This window comes from Sparus aurata, chromosome 6 (assembly GCF_900880675.1).
Source record: "Sparus aurata chromosome 6, fSpaAur1.1, whole genome shotgun sequence".
NCBI lineage: Eukaryota > Metazoa > Chordata > Actinopteri > Spariformes > Sparidae > Sparus > Sparus aurata.
The window spans coordinates 8123134-8148549 of record NC_044192.1 but is presented as its reverse complement, the minus strand read 5'-3'; the positions used below and the strand labels follow the sequence as shown (position 1 = coordinate 8148549).

The 25416-nt window shown below is 40.0% G+C and overlaps 3 protein-coding genes across 4 annotated transcripts in view; 2 read left to right on the top strand and 1 right to left on the bottom strand.

The window, feature by feature from the left end:
• Positions 1-25416, bottom strand: part of lmcd1 (LIM and cysteine-rich domains 1) — a 68431-nt gene that overhangs the window by 34377 nt on the left and 8638 nt on the right. Inside the window, exon 1 of one of the 2 annotated variants that reach the window (XM_030421254.1) lies at positions 402-540. The exons of the other annotated variant lie outside the window; for it this stretch is intronic. The gene's annotated coding sequence lies outside the window, so the exon portion shown is untranslated. Of the gene's footprint in view, positions 1-401; positions 541-25416 lie in introns of those variants that run through there. 2 annotated transcript variants of the gene reach the window in all.
• On the top strand, positions 3840-12723 carry LOC115582854 (tripartite motif-containing protein 35-like). The gene is made up of 2 exons (XM_030419074.1): positions 3840-5240; positions 12247-12723. The coding sequence occupies exons 1-2, from the start codon at positions 3849-3851 to the stop codon at positions 12721-12723; spliced, it is 1869 nt and encodes a 622-aa protein (XP_030274934.1). The 5' UTR covers positions 3840-3848.
• Positions 14432-18579, top strand: LOC115582853 (tripartite motif-containing protein 35-like). The gene is made up of 2 exons (XM_030419073.1): positions 14432-15160; positions 18570-18579. The coding sequence occupies exons 1-2, from the start codon at positions 14484-14486 to the stop codon at positions 18577-18579; spliced, it is 687 nt and encodes a 228-aa protein (XP_030274933.1). The 5' UTR covers positions 14432-14483.

The window sequence follows — 25416 nt, the reverse complement described above, 5'->3', positions numbered from 1 at the left end:
ACCAGACCAAACTTGACAACGAGGCTGTACGAAGGAAGAAACACTGAGATTATAGGAATACTGTACTTCAACCTGCTGCTGATTTCACATCATCAACAGAAGTTTCAGAGGAGCTACGACACGAAGTGAAAGTAAAACGTTCAACTTAACTTGCCGTCGTGCCTGTCGGACTTAATTGTTTTCAGCTTCAAATGTCTTCTGAACAAGAAAAGGATCCTTCTCCTCCAGTCTGCTGTCAAACAGCAGAACACATTAAGGACCAGGCCCGAGACACAGAGAATCAGATTAAAGAGCAGTTTAAGAAGCTTCATCAGTTTCTACGCGAGGAAGAGGATGCCAGGATCACTGCTCTGAGGGAGGAAGAGGAGCAAATGATTCAGATTATGAAGGAGCACACTCACTCAGGAGCTCTGATCGACGTGGCCAAACACCTGGGCAACCTGACCTTCAACATCTGGAGCAAGATGAAGGAGATGGTCTCCTACACTCCTGTGGTTCTGGATCCAAACACAGCCCACCCAGAACTCACTGTGTCTGAATATCTGACGACTGTGAGACGTGGACAGAAACTGAATCTTCCTGAAAACACAGAGAGGATTCAAATGTACCACAGTGTGTTCGGCTCTGAGGCTTTTAGCTCAGGGATTCATGAGTGGGATGTTGAGGTTAGTGATAATGCTATGTGGGCCCTAGGTGTCGTACGAGAGTCTGTCCAGAGAAAGGGACAGATACTGACTGGATACTGGGAAATTGTGAACCTTGATGGAATATACAGAGCCGTCTCTCCACCACTTGTAGATAAAGTTCTCAGAGTGAAGAAGCTCCAGAGGATCAGAGTTCACCTGGACTTTGACAGAGGAAAACTGTCGTTCTCTGATCTTGCTACTAACACACACATACACACCTTCAAACACACTTTCACTGACAGCCTGTTTCCGTACATTAGTACCCTGGATAAAGAGGACATGAAGATATTACCAATGAAACTCTCTGATAATGGAAGAGCAGACAGTGCCGACTGGCCTCTGGCCTAGTTTCTAGTCTTAGCTAGATGCTATGTGTTATTATTTTCAGGTGAGGTAAGCCGACTCAGAAATGTCATCATTTGTCATATCAGTGATAATACAAGTTCTTGGAGTCATTTTGAAACTTGAGCCTCTCTGTGTGTTTACAGGTTAGAAACAAATATCTGTATATGAATGAACAGAGGAGCGTCAGAGTTTCAGGAAAATCTAATGAACCATGTTGTGAATTTCTGATCATTAACTCTGTCAAAAAATGTACTGATAGTGTTCAATGAAAAAAAAAACTTTGGATTTTGTGACTTATATTGTTTTACTTCCTCTAATGTTTTTACTTTGAACAAGATACTGAGGTGACATCTTGTGTGCATACAGTGATTCTGAATATTCGATGTTGATAATGATGCTTGAATTCAAAAAAGTCAAATAATGAGAGTAGAGAATAACAACATAAATCAACCTCTTAAATTTGTAATTAAAGAAGAAGATGTATACCTCGCAGCATATATATAGGACTACATAGCAGGACATTATACAGTTAAAAATAAACTTAAATCATTGTAAATAACATTAAACCATGTAATAAAGACAATGTGGTAGAATCATTTTAAGGATTAATTTTGAACTCATTGTAAGTTACTATGTGTGGGCAGCGGGTGAGTTTTATGAATGTAAATGGTGCGTTACTGACTGTGTTCTGATGAATCACTTTCAATTCTTAAACCAATAAAGAATAAAGTAGAAATAGTTTCAGATTGTCCATTCATTTCATTGAATTTTAGTCCCTAATGTTGTTGAATCTCTGAAAACACTTCCTACATCCTACATTTCCCAAAATGCAACTCAGTAACTTCTTTCATCAGAACCTTTCTGCCTGTAAACATGAACATCTTTCAAACTCCACAAATACAGTTTGGAAGAGATTTCTGTTGAACATTTTAAGTCTTCAAACTCAATCTGAGATTCTAATGACGTCACTGTGACATCATCAGTTCTCCTCCAGAGGCAGACGACATCATACAACTGCTTTCACAGCCTGAGAACAACTAAACATGAGCAGGAAACTGATCTTCATGTGTGAAACTAGAGGAGTGAATTGTGAATATTGAAAACACTGACCACAAATTGTAGCAGTGCCGTATGACGCACATTATTTGATATTCACATCTGCGGAATGATGAACCCACATAGCGCACAAACCCGTAAGACCAATAAGTTGACAAAAATCGTGTTTGACTAAACAGAATGAAAGACATTTACAGACCGTCTCATCCCAGACAGCCACTGTTTCACCCAAATTAAATATTTTTTTCTTAATTTCATTTTTTAAGTATATTTTCGGCCTTATTGATAGGATAGCTGAAGTCTTGGACAGGAAACAGAATGAGAGAGAAGGGGAGTGACACGCAGCAAAGGGACCCAGGCCAGGAGTCGAACCTGGGTGCACTGCAGCGAGGACAAAACCTCTGTATATGGGATGCCTGCTCTACCAACTGAGCTAAACAGCGCCCCCTTTTTTTATTCTTAATTTTATATACTATTTATAATCCGGCAAGGGGAAATTATTTTTTCCACTCACATTACACACACAGGCGCGCGCACACACACACACACACATATGCAGTGTATAGAAGATGAGTAAAGGGGCTGCCACACATGCTACGGCGCCCAATGAGCAGTGTTAGTGGTCAGTGCCTTGCTCAAGGGCACCTCTGTAATGCCCAGGATGTGAACTAGCATTCTCCAACTACTAGTCCACATCACAGTTTTTTCTCGTCCGTGTACACACACACACACGTGTTGGAATAGCACTATTCAACTGTTTCTATTACACTTTAATTACTAACGTTACATTGTCTCACAGTTTCTTACATACCAATCACAACACCACAGAATGGAACCAAACATAACAACACTGCTCTTTGAACTAACACCCTGCTTCTCACTTCAGAGCGATGAAATCAAATTAAAGGGCTAGCAAGTGCCAGCTGGCCCAACTTCTGGAAATACACCCGCACATAAGGCGTGGTCTCATGCACTTTATGGGTGTGTGAGCTATGTGGGTTCATCATTCCAGAGGTGTGAATTTTTTTGCTAGCTGTACAATCAGTCATCATCTTAATAGAGTCATTACTTCTTCTGAAATTAAAGACTTCAGATTCAGGCCAAGTGGGGCAATGATTTATGTAGAGGTGTCATTAAGTATGTCACACGCACGCACGCACACACACACACACACATGAACACACACACACACATGAACACACACACACAAACACACAAACACACGTTGGAACGGCACTATTCAACTGTTTCTTGTACAGGGTTAACCCTAACCCCTAACCCTCACAGTTTCTTACATACCAATCAGAACACCACAGAATGGAACCAAACATCACAATACTCAATCAACACTACTCTTTGAACTAACACCCTGCTTCTCACTTCAGCATGATGTAATCAGATTTCAGGGCTGGCCCAACTTCTGGAAATACACCTGCTCAAAAGGCGTGGTCTCATGCACCTTATTGGTGTGTGCGCTCTGTGGGTTCATCATTCCAGAGATGTGAACATCAAACTACCTGCGTCATAAGACACTACAACAATTTGTGGCGAGTATTTTAAATATTCACAAACCAGACCAAACTCCACAACGAGGCTGTACGAAGGAAGAAACACTGGGATTATTGTAATACTGTACTTCAACCTGCTGCTGATTTCACATCATAAACAGAAGTTTCTGAGGAGCTACGACACAAAGGGAAAGTAAAACGTTCAACTTGACTTGCCGTCGTCCCTGTCTGCCTTCATAGTTTTAAGCTTCAAATGACTTCTCAAGCAGCAAAGGATCTTTCTTGTCCGGTCTGCCATGACATTTTTAAAGATCCTGTTGTTTTGTCATGCAGCCACAGCTTCTGTAAAGACTGTCTGCAGAAATGGTGGAGAGACAAACAAACACACGAGTGTCCGGATTGTAAGGAGATATCTTCAGTGAGTGATCCACCTCGTAACCTGGCGTTAAAGAACCTGTGTGAGACCTTCTTACACGAGAGAGACCAAAGAGCATCAGCAGAGCCTGTCTGCAGTCTGCACGGTGAGAAACTCAAACTCTTCTGTCTGGACCATCAGGAGCCAGTGTGTCTCGTCTGCAAAGATTCAAAAACACACAAGAACCACAGATTCAGTCCCATCGATGAAGCTGCACTGGATCACAAAAAGAAGCTTCGGAAATCCCTGAAACCCTTACAGGACAAACTGAAGAGCTTTGAACAAGTTAAAGGAAACTTTGATCAAACAGCGGAACGCATTAAGGTCCAGGCCCAACACACAGAGAATCAGATTAAAGAGCAGTTTAAGAAGCTTCATCAGTTTCTACAAGACGAAGAGGAGGCCAGGATCACTGCTCTGAGGGAGGAAGAGGAGCAGAAGAGTCAGATGATGAAGAAGAAGACTGAGCCTCTGAGCAGAGAGATAGCAGCTCTGTCAGACACAATCAAAGCCACAGAGGAGGAACTGAGAGCTAAAGATGTCTCATTCCTGCAGAACTACAAGGCTGCAGTGAAAAGAGTCCAGCAGCGCCCCCTGCTGGATGATCCACAGCTGGACTCAGGAGCTCTGATAGATGTGGCCAAACACCTGGGCAACCTGACCTTCAACATCTGGAGCAAGATGAAGGAGATGGTCTCCTACACTCCTGTGGTTCTGGATCCAAACACAGCCAACCCAAAACTCATCGTGTCTGAAGATCTGACCACTGTGACACATGTACAGACACTGAATCTTCCTAAAAACCCAGAGAGGATTAAAATGTACCCCTTTGTCCTCGGCTCTGAGGCCTTTAACTCAGGGACTCATGACTGGGATGTTGAGGTTATTAATGATGCATGTTGGGGCGTAGGTGTCATAAGGGAGTCTGTCTGGAGAAAGGGACAAATACCGACTGGATTCTGGGAAATCATGAACCATAATGGAAAATACACAGCCGTCTCTCCACCACTCCCAGATAAAGTTCTCGCTGCAAAGAATCTCCAGAGGATCAGAGTTCACCTGGAGTTTGACAAAGGAAAACTGTCATTCTATGATCTCGATACTAACACACACATACACACCTTCAAACACACTTTCACTGACAGCGTGTTTCCATACATTGCTCATCTGGATAAAGTGCCAATGAAGATATTACCAGTGACTCTCTCTGTTCAAATGGAACAGCAGACAGTGCCGACAGGCTTCTGGCCTACTTCCTAGTGTTAGCTAGACATGCTAACAGTGATAATACAAGTTCTTGGTGTCATTATGAAACTTGAGCCTCTCTGTGTGTTTCAGGTTAAAACACATATCTTTATATGAATGAACAGAGGAGCGTCAGAGTTTCAGGAACATTTAATGAACCATGTTGTGAATTTCTGATCATTAGCTCTGTCAAAAAAGTGTACTGATAATGTTCAATGAAAAAAAATATGCTTCTGATTTTGTGACTTATATTGTTTTACTTCCTCTTATGCTCTAACTTTGAATACGATGCTGAGGAGAAATCATGTGTGCATATAATGATTCTGAATATTTGATGTTGATAATGATGCTTGAATTAAAAAAGTCAAATAATGAGAGTACAGAACAACAACATAAATCAACCTCTCAAATTTGTAATTAAAGAACAAGATGCATACCTTGCAGCATATATATAGGACTATAATAATACAGTTTAAAAAATTAAAATCATTGTAAATAACATTAAACCATGTAATAAAGACAATGTGGTAGAATTATTTTAGGGATTAATTTTGAACTCACTGTAAGTTACTATGTGTGGGAGTTGGGTGAGTTTTATGAATGTAAACGGTGCATTACTGATTGTGTTCTGATGAATCACTTTTAATTCTTAAACCAATAAAGAATAAAGTAGAAATAGTTTCAGATTGTCCATTCATTTCATTTTTAGTCCCTAATGTTGTTGAATCTCTGAAAACACTTTCTACTATGTTCTCCTCCAGAGGCAGACGACATCATACAACTGCTTTCACAGCCTGAGAACAACTAAACATGAGCAGGAAACTGATCTTCATGTGTGAAACTAGAGGAGTGAATTGTTAATATTGAAAACACTGACCACAAATTGTAGCAGTAACGAATGACGCACATTATTTGATATTCACATCTGTGGAATGATGAACCCACATAGTGCACAAACCCATAAGAAGCATGAGACCACACCTGATGTGCAGGTGTATTTCCAGAAGTTGACAAATATCTTGTTTGACCACACAGAATGAAAGACATTTACAGACCGTCTCATCCTAGACAACCGCTGTTTCATCCACATTTTATATATTTTTCAAAAATGTTTAATACTATTTATTATCTCGCAAGGGGAAATTCTTTTTTCCACTCACATTATCGCATTACACACGGACGCGCACACACACACATGCAGTGTAGAGGAGATGAATGAAGGGGCTGCCACACATGCTATGGCGCCCAATGAGCAGTGTTAGGGTACTGTGCCTTGCTCAAGAGCACCTCTGCAATGCTCAGGATGTGAACTAGCATTCTCCAACTACTAATCCACATCATACTTTTTTCTGGTCCAAGTAGGACTTGAACTGGTGACCTTCAAGTCCATACAGACTGAGCTATTGCTGCCCAAAATGTGTTAAAAGTTATACAAATGTAACACCCATTAGTTACGCACACAGTGTTTCCCCAAATGTTTACAGTAGGGGTGGGCAGATCGATCCAAACATCGATAGCATCGATACCAAGAAGAGTATTGGTATTGGATCGATACTAGCATGATGAGGTCGATATTTTTGTTGTAGTTTCTCTTCTATAAATTCAGCAAATCACACGTATTTCTTCACAGAGTTTGTGTGAGCGCATAATCACGGTCAACTAATAAAAGGCAAAAGTACAAAATCATTCATTGATCAGAAATTTTCAAGTAAAACGTATCAGTATCGGTATCGGTATCAGCAATACTGGCCCTGTATCTACTTGGCATCGGATCGATACCAAAATTTGCAGTATCGCCCACCCCTAGTTTACAGTTGAACAGTGTGCAGAGCTATATAGCCTAGTAGATTTCAGATGTAGTTGCTTGGTTTCACCAGCAAGGTGTACGTTAATCCAAGACAAAACGCTGGCAGTGCCAAGTTTCTTGTTTTTCTCTGTTCTTGGTCTTTTCTACGCACCGATGCAAACGGGAGTACCACACGAGAGCCAAGCTAGTTTGAGAAGGTTGATAACAGCCTGTGAAGTTGTAAAGACTACAATTTTGTTCGAGTTATCAGTTTGGAGGACTTCTGTATAAGGAGGGGGTTTTTTCTTGCTGAACCTGACCGTGTGGATATTGATTTTTATCGAGTGAAAACTCTGGTGAGTAAATGCTATGAATGATTGGCGTAGCATGCTAGCGATGCCGACCAGGCTAATTACTTGCTTATTTTAATGAATATGTCTCCACTGTGTATAGTTGTGTTTCTGTGATAGAGTTTAAAAGGCCAACCAGAGACAGATAAACAAGTTGTTGAGGTTGAAAATGTGTGTTGCTGTGGAGAAGGGATGACATCTGCGTTAACTGCGCTAGCACATGCTATACAGCTAAAAAAGCTTGTTTAAACTGGTTAGAGCTCTTTGAGCTAAAACACACACAGCTGCGCGCATTTGAGTTACAGAAGATAATTCATTTCATTTTCTTGGGGAAAAATATGTGATTGAAAGTCATTCATTTCATAAATGGTGTACATTTAACTGTGATGAGTTAAGAAACCATTTAAAATTAATATACATTGTGTGTTTGGCTGTTAAAAAGTTATTGTGCCACTGTATATGATACTTTGTCATTTAATAATTTAATTTCATTGATTTATGAGAAAAAGAGAATTATTACTGTATTGTTAAGATACATTCATGAAGAAGAGAGATTAATGAGATAAATAAGATTGTATTTAAAGGAGATGTTAGTACTGCTGCCCTATGCAGGTTGTTTTTTTTGTATGAGTGGATTCTGATGGCGAGCCACAGCCTAGACCGGTGGATCGTGGAGCCGGAACAGGCCTTAACGCGCAGAGGGTTTGACGTCAGCGGGAGCTTCACTGGCACTGAAAATAATAATAATAATAATAATAATAATAATAATAATAATAATAGATTTAATTTATATAGCGCCTTTCAGGGTACCCAAGGACACTTAACAAAGTGAAACAAACATATATGAAAACAAACAAAACAAAGAACAAATGGAGCGCCATTTCTTCATACAGATAAGACCTAGAGCATAAAATCACGCTAACCGGGTAGATAAACAAACTGTGAACATTGACTTAAAGCCAGACTTGACTTTACTTGGACTCTATTTGGACTGAATTTTCTTTCTTGTTTTGTTTATTATTTTGGGCCCATATTCCATAACTCATACTGTGAAATGTTTTGTTGTTCTATTAAGCATTTTGCAGCTAACTTTTCTGAGTTGTTGATAACTTCTGATACAAGAAAGGAATTTCAGTCATATCTGAAATATTTTGTTTTGCACTTAAAGGTGGCACTGTTGCCAATAAAGCCATTTTGTAACTACTCTTTCCAAACTGTTGTCCTGTCCCATCAATCCTCCTTCAACGTACCGATTTCTTCTGATTAGCCTAAACTGAGACTACATGACCGTAATTCTATTAAATGTACATCAGACAGTGTTACACAAAGGTAACTAAATAAGTGTTTGTGATGTGACAGAGAAAATTATAACTCACATACACAGTAACTTCTCCAGAACCACGACAGTCAATGTCAAGGGACCGGTTTGACTGTCTTTCTTTGTTGTTGGTGTTGGCAGGGAGGATGCAACTGGGTTCAGTCAGACCAGTTCACTAAACGTGCTTTTGCCAGCATGTGTATACAACACACGTTCACAAAAGAAGGGGAATCCAGACTTTATTGACTGGGGTGGCCCAAGTGGGGCAATGATTTATGTAGGGGTGGCATCAAGTGCGTTTAATACACACACACACACACACACACACACACACACACACACACACACACACGTTGGAATAGTTCTTATGAACTGTTTCTTCACACTTTAATGACTAACATTACATTGTCTCACAGTTTCTTACATACCAATCAGAACACCACAGAATGGAACCAAACATCACAATACTCAATCAACACTGCTCTTTGAACTAACACCCTGCTTCTCACTTCAGCGTGATGAAATCAAATTTCAGGGGTAGCCAGTGCCAGCTGGCCAAACTTCTGGAAATACACCTGCTCACCAAAAGGTGTGGTCTCATGCACCTTATGGGTGTGTGAGCTATGTGGGTTCATCATTCCAGAGACTTAACTTTTTTCGCTAGCTGTACAATCATTCATCATCTTAGAAGAGTCACTGCTTTCTGAAATTAAAGACTTTAGATTCAGGCCAAGTGGGGCAATGATTTATGAAGGGGTTTCATCAAGTATGTCACGCACACACACACACCACATAAGGTGTGGTCTTGTGCACCTTATGGGTGTATCAAAATATGTGCGTCATACGGCACTGCTACAAATTGTGGCGAGTATTTTCAATATTCGCAAACGAGACCAAGCTCCACAACGAGGCTGTACGAAGGAAGAAATACTGGGATTATTGGAATACTGTACTTCAACCTGCTGCTGATTTCACATCATCAACAGAAGTTTCAGAGGAGCTACGACAAGAAGTGAATGTAAAACATTCAACTTGACTTGCTGTCGTCCCTGTCTGCCTTCATTGTTTTCAGCTTCAAATGTCTTCTGAATCAGACAAGAATCTTTCTTTTTCGGTCTGCCATGACAACTTATAAAATAAATAAAGACAATATGGTAGAATTATCTTAACCTAGACTTTCACTTTTTTTGCAAGCTGTACAATCGGTCATTATCTTAACAGAGTCATTACTTCTTTTGAAATTAAAGACTTCAGATTCAGGCTTAATTTGAACTCACTGTAAGTTACTATGTGTGGGAGGTGGGTGAGCTATATGAATGTAAACAGTGCATTACTGATTGTGTTCTGATGAATCATTTTTAATTCTAAAACCAATAAAGAATACAATTAAATAGTTTTCAGATTGTCCATTGATTTCATTGAATTTTAGTCCCTAATGTTGTTGAATCTCTGAAAACACTTCCTACATACTACATTTCCCAAAATGCAACTCAGTAGCGTCTTTCATCAGACCCTTTCTGCCTGTAAACATGAACATCTTTCAAACTCTTCAAAGATTTCTGTTGTACATTTTTAGTCTCCAAACTCAATCTGAGATTCTGATGACATCACTGTGACATCATCAGGGTGATGTTCTCCTCCAGAGGCAGACGACATCATACAACTGCTTTCACAGCCTGAGAACAACTAAACATGAGCAGCAAACTGATCTTCATGTGTGAAACTAGAGGAGTGAATTGTGAATATTGACCACAAATTATAGCAGTGCCGTATGACGCACATTATTTGATATTCACATCTGTGAAATGATGAGCCTACATAGCGCACAAACCCATAAGAAGCATGAGACCACACCTGATGTGCAGGTGTACTTCCAGATGTTGACACATATCGTGTTTGATAACACAGAATTAAAGACATTTACAGACCGTCTCATCCCAGACGACTGCTGCTTCACCTGAATTAAATGGGTAAGTAATGCAAGGATAACTAAATAAGTGTTTGTGATGTGAAAGAGAAAGTTATAACACACACACACAGTAACCACTCCAGAACCACCACAGTCATTGTTAAGGGACCGGTTTGACTGTCACTCCTTGTTGTTGGTGTTGGCAAGGAGGATTCAGGTCGTGAATCAACTGGGCTCAGTCAGACCAGTTCACTAAAACAGGCTTTTGTCAGCATATGTTTATGCAACGCATGTTCACAGAAGCAGGGGAGTCCAGACTTTATTAAATAGGGTGGCATCAAGTATGTCACTCATTCACACACACACACACACACACACACACACACACACACACACACACACACACACACGCATGTTGGAATAGCACTATTCAACTGTTTCTTGTACACTTAAATTACTAACATTAAATTGTCTCAAAGTTTCTTAAATACCAATCAGAACACCACAGAATGGGGCCAAACATCACAATACTCAATCAACACTACTCTTTGAACAAACACCCTGCTTCCCACTTCAGAGTGATGTGATCAGATTTCAGGGCTGGCCCAACTTCTGAGAATACACCTGCTCAAAAGGCGTGGTCTCATGCACCTTATTTGTTGTGTGAGCTATGTGTGTTCATCATTCCAGAGATGTGAACATCAAACAACGTGTGTCATACGGCACTACAACAATTTGTGGCGAGTATTTTCAATGTTCACGAACCAGACCAAACTCCACAATGAGGCTGTACAAAGGAAGAAATACTAGGATCATTGTAATACTGTACTTCAACCTGCTGCTGATTTCACCTCCTAAACTGAAGTTTCAGAGGAGCTACAACACAAGTGCGGCACTGAGTGTTGGCTCAGTGGGTAGAGCGGGTCGTCTAGTGATCAGAAGGTCACCAGTTCGAATCCCGGCTCCCCCTAGTTGCATGTCAAATTGTCCTTGAGCAAGATACTGAACCCCAAATTGCCCCTGATGAGCAGTTGGCGCCTTGCATGGCAGCCTCTGTCATCAGTGTATGAATGTGTGTGTGAATGAGTGAATGTAGCATGTATTGTACAGTGCTTTTTAGTTGTCATTAGACTGGAAAAGTGCCATAAAGGTGCAGACCATTTACCAAAGGGAAAGTAAAACTTTTAACTTGACTTGCCGTCGTCCCTGTTGGCCTTGATTGTTTTCAGCTTCAAATGTCTTCTCAATCAGAAAAGGATCTTTCTTGTCCGGTCTACCATGACTTTAAAGATCCTGTTGTTTTGTCATGCAGCCACAGCTCCTTTAAAGACTGTCTGCAGAAATGGTGGAGTGAGAAACAAATAAACAAGTGTCCAGTTTGTAAGGAAATATCTTTGTTGAGTGATCCACCTCGTAACCTGGCATTAAAGAACCTGTGTGAGACCTTTAAGAAGCTTTATCAGTTTCTACAAGACGAAGAGGAGGCCAGGATCACTGCTCTGAGGGGGGAAGAGGAGCAGAAGAGTCAGATGATGAAGAAGAAGATTGAGCCTCTGAGCAGAGAGATAGCAGCTTTGTCAGACACAGTCAAAGCCACAGAGGAGGAACTGAGAGCTGAAGACGTCTCATTCCTGCAGAACTACAAGGCTGCAGTGAAAAGAGTCCAGCAGCGCCCCCTGCTGGATGATCCACAGCTGGACTCAGGAGCTCTGATAGACGTGGCCAAACACCTGGGCAACCTGACCTTCAACATCTGGAGCAAGATGAAGGAGATGGTCTCCTACACTCCTGTGATTCTGGATCCAAACACGGCCCACCCAGAACTCATCGTGTCTGAAGATCTCACCAGTGTGAGATGTGAAAAGAAACCGAAGCTTCCTGAAAACACAGAGAGGATTCAAATGTACCACAGTGTGTTCGGCTCAGAGGCTTTTAGCTCAGGGACTCATGACTGGGATGTTGAGGTTATTAATGATGCTTTCACTGACAGGCTGTTTCCATACATTGGCACCCGCAATAAACTGCCAATCAAGATATTACCAGTGACTCTCTCTGTTCAAATGGAACAGCAGACAGTGTCGACAGACTTCTGGTCTATTTTCTAGTCTACTTCCAGTTTGGCATGCAATAGATTATTTCAGGTTAAGTAAGGCTTCTTAGCATATCAGGGATACTACAAGTTCTATGAGTTTTTAGGAAACAAAAATGTTTCCTAAAATGGTTTGAGATTGTCAGATTAAGAACACATGACTGTATATGAATGAACAGAGGAGCGTCAGAGTTTCAGGAACATTAATGAACCATGTTGTGAATTTCTGATCATTAATTCTGACAAAAAAAATGTGCTGATAGTGTTCAATGAACAAATGCTTTAGATTTTGTTACTCATATTATTTTACTTCTTACTTTGAATAAGTTAATGAGGTTACATCATGTATGCATATAGAAGAGCGTGTCTGATTCTGAGTATTTGATGCTGATAATGATGTTTGAATTTAAAAATCAAATAATGTTTTCACAGATAAAGAACCATACCATATATAGGGCTCTATAGCCGGACATTATACAAATTTAAAAATCAAATCATTGTAAATAACTTTAAAACATATAATGTGGTAGAATTATCTTAACCAAGACTTTCACTTTTTCGCATTCCCCTCTCTCCCATATTTCCTATCTGTCTACTGCTTAATAAAGGTGTCTATGCCAAAAAAATCTTAAAAAAAACAAAAACCTATGATTTAAAGTCCAAGATGTCCAGGATTTAGTCAAAATAATTTTAAAAGATCATATTCTTCAGAGTCAAACGAGAACAGGGCGTCACGTTTGAGGCTGATGTCATATTTTGAAAAAGTAAATTCTAATATTTGGGAAGAAGCTGCAGTCTTTGAAAGTGAAAACATATTACAAAGCAATTAACTCATAATATTGAGAGAAAAATGTGTGGAGAGAAGCCGAGAGCAGCCGTGATTGTGGAGAATGTTTTCAAGCTTGTTCTGTCTACATCTTAAGTTATCTCAAAATCAATCATGTTTCTTCATGTTGAGTTTTATCTCAAACATGTTTTTCTGATGATGTGGACTTCTTGTAAAAACAAGTGGCCACACTTCATGTTCAGGGTTTCATATTGCAGTTGTTCATTTCAGCCTTGACAGAATGAAACACCACAGAAGAGAAAGGACAAAAACTGAAACGGGATGAAGAGAGTATGATGACACAAATGACTTTCAATGGGACAATTTTCTACTTTAAAACCAACTGTGCATCGTGGTTTATCTTTTAATACTCCAGTGATTAACAGTAGTAGTGTGCCTCTAAAAAAGTTGAGGTACTTGATAATGATGGACAAAAGAAAACTGGTGTAATCAAAGCAGCATTTTGAATTTTAGTCCCAAATGTTGTTGAATCTCTGAAAACGCTTGATACTACATTTCCTTAGATGCAACTCAATAGCGTATTTCATCAGACCCTGAAAGTATAAGGCTTTCTTACAAAAGAAAATCACGATATCCAATTTAACTACTTTTTAATCTAACACCCTGCCTCTCACTTCAGAGTAATGCAATCAGGTTTCAGGGTTGGCAAATGCCAGCAGGGCAACGTCTGGACTTGCCCCTGCACATAAGGCGTGTGTGGGCGCTATGTGGGATCCTCATTCCACAGACCTTCACAAACCAGACCAAACTCTACAACGAGGCTGCCCAAAGGAAGAAATACTGGGATTATTGGAATACTGTACTTCACTGTGCTGCTGATTTCACATCATAAACAGAAGTTTCAGAGGAGCTACGACACAAAGGGGAAAGTAAAACGTTCAACTTGACTTGCCATCGTCCCTGTCTGCCTTCATCGTTTTCAGCTTGAAATGTCTTCTCAATCAGAAAAGGATCTTTCTTGTCCGGTCTGCTATGGCATCTTTAAAGATCCTGTTGTTTTGTCATGCAGCCACAGCTTCTGTAAAGACTGTCTGCAGAAATGGTGGAGAGAGACACAAATACACAAGTGTGCAGTTTGTAAGAAAATATCTTTGTTAAGTGATCCACCTCGTAACCTGGCATTAAAGAACCTGTGTGAGACCTTCTTACACGAGAGAGACCAGAGAGCATCAGCAGAGTCTGAGTCTGTCTGCAGTCTGCACAGTGAGAAACTCAAACTCTTCTGTCTCGACCATCAAGAGCCAGTGTGTGTCATCTGCAGAGATTCAAAAACACACAAGAACCACAGATTCAGTCCCATCGGTGAAGCTGCACAGGATCACAAAGAGAAGCTTCGGAAATCCCTGAAACCCTTACAGGATAAACTGAAGGTCTTTGAACAAGTTAAAGGAAACTTTGATCAAACAGCAGAACACATTAAGGTCCAGGCCCGACACACAGAGAATCAGATTAAAGAGCAGTTTAAGAAGCTTCATCAGTTTCTACAAGAGGAAGAGGAGGCCAGGATCACTGCTCTGAGGGAGGAAGAGGAGCAGAAGAGTCAGATGATGAAGAAGAAGATTGAGCCTCTGAGCAGAGAGATAGCAGCTCTGTCAGACACAATCAAAGCCACAGAGGAGGAACTGAGAGCTGAAGACGTCTCATTCCTGCAGAACTACAAGGCTGCAGTGAAAAGAGTCCAGCAGCGCCCCCTGCTGGATGATCCACAGCTGGACTCAGGAGCTCTGATAGACGTGGCCAAACACCTGGGCAACCTGACCTTCAACATCTGGAATAAGATGAAGGACATAGTCTCCTACACTCCTGTGGTTCTGGATCCAAACACAGCCAACCCAGAACTCACTGTGTCTGAAGATTTGACCAGTGTGACACATGAACAGACACTGAATCTTCCTAAAAACCCAGAGAGGATTCAAATGCACCCCTCTGTCTTCGGCTCTGAGGCCTTTAACTCAGGGACTCATGACTGGGATGTTGAGGTTAGACATGATGCTACTTGGGGTGTAGGTGTCATAAGGGAGTCTGTCCAGAGAAAGGAACAAATACCGACTGGATACTGGGAAATTGTGAACCTTAATGGAACATACACCGCTGCTTCCCCGCCACTCCCAGATAAAGTTCTTGCTATAGAGAAGCTCCAGAGGATCAGAGTTCACCTGGACTTTGACAAGGGAAAACTATCGTTCTGTGATCTTGATACTAACAAACACATACTAACCTTCAAACACACTTTCACTGACAGCCTGTTCCCATACATTGTTACTCTGGATAAACTGTCAATGAAGATATTACCAATGACTCTCTCTGTAAAAACTGAAGAGTAGACAGTGCCGACAGGTTTCTGGTCTACTTTCTAGTCTACTTCCAGTTTGGCATGCTATAGATTATTTCAGTTTAAGTAAGGCTACTTAACATATCAGTGATACTACAAGTTCTATGAGTTTTTATGAAACAAAAATGTTTCCAAAAATGGTTTGTCAGATTAAGAACACATGTCTGTATATGAATGAACAGAGGAGCGTCAGAGTTTCAGGAACATTAATGAACCATGTTGTGAATTTCTTCATAATTAATTCTGACAAAAAAATGTGCTGATAGTGTTCAATGAACAAATGCTTTAGATTTTGTTACTCATATTGTTTTACTTCTTACTTTGAATAAGTTGATGAGGTTACATCATGTATGTATATAGAAGAGCGTGTCTGATTCTGAATATTTGATGCTGATAATGATGTTTGAATTTAAAAATCATGATGTATTCACAGATAAATGAAAGAACATGATGCATACCATATATAGGGCTCTATAGCCGGACATTATACAGATTTAAAAATCAAATCATTGTAAATAATTTTAAAACATGTAATGCAGTAGAATTATCTTAACCATGACATTCACTTTCCGCTAGATGTACAATCAGTCATTATCTTAACAGAGTCATTATTTCTTCTGAAATTAAAGACTTTAGAATCAGGCTTAATTTTGCACTCACTGTAAGTTACTATGTGTGGGAGGCAGCTGAGTTTTATAAATGTAAAAGGTACATTACTGATAGTGATCGGATGAATCACTTTTAATCCTTAAACCAATAAAAAATAAACCATAAGTGGTTTCAGGTTATCCATTGATTTCAAGCTTGAGTTAAAAACCTATGATTTAAAGTCCTTGAAAGTCCAAGATGTCCAGGATTTAGTCAAAATGATTTTAAAAGATCATATTCTTCAGAGTCAAACAAGAACAAGGCATCATGTTTGACGCTGATGTCATATTTTGAAAAAAGGAAAATTCTAATATTTCGGAAAAAGCTGCAGTAATTGAAAGTGAAAACATAAACACAAAGAACTTAACTCATAATATTGTGAGAAAAATGTTAAGAGAGAAGCTGAGAGCAGCTGTTATTGTGGAGAATATTTCAAGCTTGTTCTGTCTACATCTTAAGTTATCTCAAAATCAATCATGTTGAATTTTATCTTAAACATGTTTTTCTGATAATGTGGACTTCTTGTAAAAATAAGTGGCCACACTTCATGTTCAGGGTTTCATACTTCAGTTGTTCATTTCAGCCTTGACAGAATGAAACACCACAGAAGAGAAAGGACAAAAACTGGAACGGGATGAAGAGAGTACGGTGACAAAAATAACTTTCATTGGGACAATTTTCTACTTTAAAACCACCTGTACATGTTGATATATCTATTAATACTCCAGTGATTTACAGTAGCACTGCACCTCTAAAAGTGTTGAGGTACTTGAATGAAATGAACGAAAGAAAACTGGTGAAATCTACGCAGCATTTAGAATTTTAGTCCCTAATGTTGGTGAATCTCTGAAAACACTTCCTACATCCTACATTTCTCAAAATGCAACTCAGCAGTGTCTTTTATCCGACCGTCCCTGCCTGTAAACACGAACATCCATCAATTTTCTGTAACCGCTTTATCCATTTTATGGGGTTGCAGGGTTTTTTTGCTGGAGCCAATCCCAGCTGTCTCTGGGCGAGGGCAGGGTACTCCCTGGACAAGTCACCAGCTCATCGCAGGTAAACATGAACATCTATTAAACAATTAGAGTTTGGAAGAGATGTCTGTTGTACATTTTTAGTCTCCAAACTCAATCTGAGATTCTGATGACATCACTTTGACATCTTCAAAGTTATATTCTCCTCCAGAGGCAGACGACATCATACAACTGCTTTAACAGCCTGAGAACAACTAAACATGAGCAGGAAACTGATCTTCATGTGTGAAACTAGAGGAGTGAATTGTGAATATTGAAAACACTGAACACAAATTGTAGCAGTGACGTATGACGCACATTATTTGATATTCACATCTGTGGAATGATGAACCCACATAGCACACAAACCCAAAAGAAGCATGCAACCACACCCGATGTGCAGGTGTATTTCCCTGAAGTTAACAAATATCTTGTTTGACTACACAGAATGAAAGACATTTACAGACCGTCTCCTCCCAGTCGACCGCAGCTTCACCCAGATTAAATGTGAAAGTAATGCAATGATAACTAAATAAGTGTTTGTGATGTGACACAGAACGTTATAACACACATACAATAATGACTCCAGAACCACCACAGTCGATGATAAGGGACCAGTTTGACTGTCACTCCTTGTTGTTGGTGTTGGTAGGGAGGATTCAGGTGGTGAAAAAACTGGGCTCAGCCAGACCAGTTCACTAAAACCTGCTTTTGTCAGCATGTTTATACAACACATGTTCACAGAAGCAGGAGAGTCCAGACTTTACTGACTGGAGTGACTCAAGTGGGGCAAAGATTTATGCAGGGGTGGCATCAAGTATGTCACTCACACAGAAACAGACACACACACGCATGTTGGAATAGCACTATTCAACTGTTTCTTGTACAATTTAATTACTAACATTACACTGTCTCACTGTTTCTTACATACCAGTCAGAACACCACAGAATGGGACCAAACATCAAAATACTTAATTAACACAACTCTTAAAACTAACATCCTGCATCTCACTCTTCAGAGTGATGTAATCAGGTTTCAGGGCTGGCCCAACTTCTGGAAATACACCTGCACATAAGGCGTGGTCTCATGCACCTTATGGGTGTGTGCACTATGTGTATTTATCATTCCAGAGATGTGAATATCAAACAACATGCGTCATACGGCACTACAACAGTTTGTGGCGAGTATTTTCAATATTCACAAACCAGACCAAACTCCACAACGAGGCTGTACGGAGGAAGAAATACTGGGATTATTGGAATACTGTACTTCAACCTGCTGCTGACTTCACATCATAAACAGAAGTTTCAGAGAAGCTACGACACAAAGGGAAACCAGAACTTTCAACTGGACTTGCGGTCGTCCCTGTCTGCCTTCATTGTTTTCGGCTTGAAATGTCTTCTCAATCAGAAAAGGATCTTTCTTGTCCGGTCTGCCATGACATCTTTAAAAATCCTGTTGTTCTGTCATGCAGCCACAGCTTATGTAAAGACTGTATGGAGACATGGTGGAGAGTGACACAAACACACAAGTGTCCAGTTTGTAAGGAGATATCTTTGGTGAGTGATCCACCTCGTAACCTGGCGTTAAAGAACCTGTGTGAGACCTTCTTACAGGAGAGAGACCAGAGAGCTTCAGCAGAGTCTGAGTCTGTCTGCAGTCTGCACGGTGGGAAACTCAAACTCTTCTGTCTGGACCATCAGGAGCCGGTGTGTCTCGTCTGCAAAGATTCAAATACACACAAGAACCACAGATTCAGTCCCATCGATGAAGCTACGAAGGATCAAAAACATAAGCTCCAAAAAACCCTGGATCTGTTACAGTATAGACTGGAGTGCTCCGAAAAAGTTCAAGGAAACTTTGATCAAACAACAGAACACATTAAGGTCCAGGCCCGACACACAGAGAATCAGATTAAAGAGCAGTTTAAAAAGCTTCATCAGTTTCTACAAGAGGAAGAGGAGGCCAGGATCACTGCTCTGAGGGAGGAAGAGGAGCAGAAGAGTCAGATGATGAAGAAGAAGATTGAGGCTCTGAGCAGAGAGATAGCAGCTCTGTCAGACACAATCAAAGCCACAGAGGAGGAACTGAGAGCTAAAGACGTCTCGTTCCTGCAGAACTACAAGGCTGCAATGAAAATTGTCCATCAGCTCTCCCTGCTGGATGATCCACAGCTGGACTCAGGAGCTCTGATAGATGTGGCCAAACACCTGGGCAACCTGACCTTCAACATCTGGAGCAAGATGAAGGAGATGGTCTCCTACACTCCTGTGGTTCTGGATCCAAACACAGCCCACCCAGAACTCATTGTGTCTGAAGATCTCACCAGTGTGACACGTGGACAGAAACTGAATCTTCCTGAAAACCCAGAGAGGATAAAAATGCACCCCTGTGTCCTCGGCTCTGAGGCCTTTAAGTCGGGGACTTATGACTGGGATGTTGAGGTCAGACATGAAGCATTTTGCGGCTTAGGTGTCGTACGGGAGTCTGTCTGGAGAAAGCGACAAATACTGACTGGATACTGGGAAATTCAGCAACTTGAAGGAATATACAAAGCTGTCTCTCCACCACTTGTAGATAAAGTTCTCACAGTAAAGAATCTCCAGACGATCAGAGTTCACCTGGACTTTGACAAAGGAAAACTGTCGTTCTATAATCTTGATACTAACACACACATACACACCTTCAAACACACTTTCACTGAAGGGCTGTTCCCATACATTGCTCCCCTGGATAAACTGCCAAGGAAGATATTACCAGTGACTCTCTCTGTTCAAATGGAAGAGTAGACAGTGTCGACAGGCTTCTGGTCTATTTTCTAGTCTACTTCCAGTTTGGCATGCTATAGATTATTTCAGGTTAAGTAAGGCTACTTAGCATATCAGTGATACTACAAGTTCTATGAGTTTCTATTAAACAAAAATGTTTCCAAAAATGTTTTTTTTTCAGATTAAGAATACATGACTGTATATGAATGAACAGAGTAGTGTCAGAGTTTCAGGAACATTAATGAACCATGTTGTGAATTTCTGATCATTAATTCTGACAAAAAATTTGCTGATAGTGTTCAATGAACAAATGCTTTAGATCTTGTTACTCAGATTATTTTACTTCTTACTTTGAATAAGTTGATGAGGTTACATCATGTATTCATATAGAAGAGCGTGTCTGATTCTGAATATTTGATGCTGATAATGATGTTTGAATTTAAAAATCAAATAATGTTTTCACAGATATATTATAGAACATGATGCATACCATATATAGGGCTACATAGCAGGACATTAAATAGTTTAAGAATCAAATCATTGTAAATAACTTTAAAACATGTAATGCGGTAGAATTATCTTAACCACGACTTTCACTTTTTCGCTAGCTGTACAATCAGTCATTATCTTAACAGAGTCATTATTTCTTTTGAAATTAAAGACTTTAGAATCAGGCTTAATTTTGAACTCACTGTAAGTTACTATGTGTGGGAGGCTGCTGAGTTTTATGAATGTAAACGGTACATTACTGATTGTGTTCTGATGAATCACATTTAATTCTAAAACCAATAAAGAATAAAACATAAGTGGTTTCAGGTTGTCCATTGATTTCAAGCTTGAGTTAAAAACCTATGTTTTAAAGTATTTTAAAGTGCAAGATGTCCAGGATTCAGTCAAAAATGTTTTAAAAGATCATATTCTTTAGCGTCAAACGATAACTAGGCATCATGTTTGACGCTGTTATATTTTGAAAAAAGGAAAATTCTAATATTTAGGAAAGAGCTGCAGTCTTTGAAAGTGAAAACATAAACACAAAGAACTTAACTCATAATATTGTGATAAAGATGTTAATAGAGAAGCCGAGAGCAACTGTGAGTGTAGAGAATGTTTTCAAGCTTGTTCTGTCTACATCTTAAGTTGTCAGAAATTCTATCATGTTGAGTTTTATCTCAAACATGTTTTTCTGATAATGTGGACTTCTTGTAAAAATAAGTGGCCACACTTCATGTTCAGGGTTTCATACTGTGGTTGTTCATTTCAGCCTTGACAGAATGAAACACCACAGAAGAGAAAGGACAAAAACTGAAACAGGATGAAGAGAGTACGGTGACACAAATAACTTTCATTGGGACAATTTTCTACTTTAAAACCACCTGTACATGTTGATATATCTATTAATACTCCAGTGATTTACAGTAGTACTGCACCTCTAAAAGTTTTGAGGCACTTGAATGAAATGAACGAAAGAAAACTGGTGAAATCAAAGCAGCGTTTTGAATTTTAGTCCCTAATGTTGGTGAATCTCTGAAAACACTTCCTACATCCTACGCTTCCCAAAATGCAACTCAGTAGCTTCTTTTATCCGACCGTCCTGCCTGTAAACATGAACATCCATCCATTGTCTGTAACCACTTTATCCATTTTATGGGGTTGCGTTTTTTTTTTTTTTTGCTGGAGCCAATCCCAGCTGTCTCTGGGCGAGGGTCGCTCATCGCAGGTAAACATGAACATCTATTATACAATTAGAGTTTGGAAGAGATTTCTGTTGTACATTTTAAATCTCCAAACTCAATTTGAGATTCTGATGATGTCACTGTGACATCATCAGGGTGATTTTCTCCTCCAGAGGCAGACGACATCATACAACTGCTTTCACAGCCTGAGAACAACTAAACATGAGTAGGAAACTGATCTTCATGTGTGAAACTAGATGAGTGAATGGGAATATTTAAAACACTGACCACAAATTGTAGCAGTGCCGTATGAAGCACATTATTTGATATTCATGTCTGTGGAATGATGATGCCACATAGTGCACAAACCCATAAGAAGCATGAGACCACACCTGATGTGCAGGTGTATTTCCCTGAAGTTGACAAATATCTTGTTTGACTACACAGAATGAAAGACATTTACAGACCTTCTCCTCCCAGTTGACCGCAACTTCACCCAGATTAAATGTGAAAGTAATGCAATGATAACTAAATAAGTGTTTGTGATGTGACACAGAACGTTATAACACACATACAATAATCACTCCAGAACCACCACAGTCGATGATAAGAGACCGGTTTGACTGTCACTCTTGTTGTTGGTGCTGGGAGGGAGGATTCAGGTGGTGAAACAACTGGGCTCAGCCAGACCAGATCACTAAAATGGGCTCTTGTCAGCATGTTTATACAAAACATGTTCACAGAAGCAGGGGAGTCCAGAAATTATTGACTGCTGTGGCCCAAGTGGGGCAATGATTTATGTAGGGGTGGCATCAGGTACATTGCTCACAAACACACACACATGCACGCGCGCACACGCACACACATACAAATGAACATTGGAATAGCACTATTTAACTGTTTCTCGTACATTTTAATTACTAACATTACATTGTCTCATAGTTTCTTACATACCAATCAGAACACCAAAGAATGGAACCAAACATTAAAATACTCAATCAGAACCACTCTTCGAACTAACACCCTGCTTCTCACTTCAGAGTGATGTAATCAGATTTCAGGGCTGGCCCAAAATTCTGGAAATACACCTGCACATAAGGAGTTGTCTCATGCTATGTGGGTTCCTCATTCCTCATTCTCATTTGTGGGTTCCTCATTCCTCGTTCAATGAGAATGTCAAACAACGTGCGTCATACGGCACTGCTACAATTTGTGGTCAGTGTTTTCAATATTCACAAACCAGACCAAACTCTACAACGTGGCTGTACGAAGGAAGAAACACTGGGATTATTGGAATACTGTACTTCAACCTGCTGCTGGTTTCACATCATAAACAGAAGTTTCAGAGGAGCTACGACACAAAGGGAAAGTAAAACATTTAACTTGACTTGCCGTCGTCCCTGTCTGCCTTCATTGTTTCCAGCTTCAAATGTCTTCTCAATCAGAAAAGGATCTTTCTTGTCCGGTCTGCCATAACATCTTTAAAGATCCTGTTGTTTTGTCATGCAACCACAGCTTCTGTAAAGACTGTCTGCAGAAATGGTGGAGAGAGAAACAAATAAACAAGTGTCAAATTTGTAATGAAATATCTTTGGTGAGTGATCCACCTCGAAACCTGGCATTAAAGAACCTGTGTGAGACGTTCTTACACGAGAGAGAGTCTGTCTGCAGTCTGCACGTTGAGAAACTCAAACTGTTCTGTCTGGACCATCAGCAGCCAGTGTGTCTCGTCTGCAGAGATTCAAAAACACACAAGAACAAAAAATTTAAAAGCAGTTCAAGAAGCTTCATCAGTTTCTACAAGAGGAAGAGGAGGCCAGGATCACTGCTCTGAGGGAGGAAGAGGAGCAGAAGAGTCAGATGATGAAGAAGAAGATTGAGCCTCTGAGCAGAGAGACAGCAGCTCTGTCAGGCACAATCAAAGCCACAGAGGAGGAACTGAGAGCTGAAGACGTCTCATTCCTGCAGAACTACAAGGCTGCAGTGAAAAGAGTCCAGCAGCTCCCCCTGCTGGATGATCCACAGCTGGACTCAGGAGCTCTGATAGACGTGGCCAAACACCTGGGCAACCTGACCTTCAACATCTGGAGCAAGATGAAGGAGATGGTCTCCTACACTCCTGGGATTCTGGATCCAAACACAGCCAACCCAGAACTCATCATGTCAGGAGATCTCACCAGTGTGAGATGTGAAAAGAAACCGAAGCTTCCTGAAAACACAGAGAGGATTCAAATGTACCACAGTGTGTTCGGCTCAGAGGCTTTTAGCTCAGGGACTCATGACTGGGATGTTGAGGTTATTAATGATGCGTTCACTGACAGGCTGTTTCCATACATTGGCACCCGCAATAAACTGCCAATGAAGATATTACCAGTGACTCTCTCTGTTCAAATGGAACAGCAGACAGTGTCGACAGACTTCTGGTCTACTTTCTAGTCTACTTCCAGTTTGGCATGCTATAGATTATTTCAGGTTAAGTAAGTCTTCTTAGCATATCAGGGATACTACAAGTTCTATGAGTTTTTAGGAAACAAAAATGTTTCCAAAAATGGTTTGAGATTGTCAGATTAAGAACACATGACTGTATATGAATGAACAGAGGAGCGTCAGAGTTTCAGGAACATTAATGAACCATGTTGTGAATTTCTGATCATTAATTCTGACAAAAAAATTTGCTGATAGTGTTCAAAGAACAAATGCTTTAGATTTTGTTACTCATATTATTTTACTTCTTACTTTGAATAAGTTGATGAGGTTACATCATGTATGCATATAGAAGAGAAAAGCGTGTCTGATTCTGAGTATTTGATGCTGATAATGATGTTTGAATTTAAAAATCAAATAATGTTTTCACAGATAAAGAACATGATGCATACCATATATAGGGCTCTATAGCCGGACATTATACAGATTTAAAAATCAAATCATTGTAAATAACTTTAAAACATGTAATGTGGTAGAATTATCTTAACCAAGACTTTCACTTTTTCGCTAGCTGTACAATCAGTCATTATCTTAACAGTCATTATTTCTTCTGAAATTAAAGACTTTAGATTCAGGTTTAATTTTGAACTCACTGTAAGTTACTATGTGTGGGAGGTGGGTGAGTTTTATGAATGTAAATGGTGCATTACTGATTGTGTTCTGATGAATCACTTTTAATCCTAAAACCAATAAAACCTATGATTTAGGCGCGCAGGTGGTGGAGTGGTTAGAGCGCATGCCATAGACGCAGCCGACCCCAGTTCGATTCCGGCCGGAGGTCCTTTGCTGCATGTCACATCCCCCTCTCTCTCCCATATTTCCTATCTGTCAACTGCTTAATAAAGGTGTCTATGCCAAAAAAATCTTTAAAAAAACAAAAACCTATGATTTAAAGTCCAAGATGTCCAGGATTTAGTCAAAATAATTTTAAAAGATCATA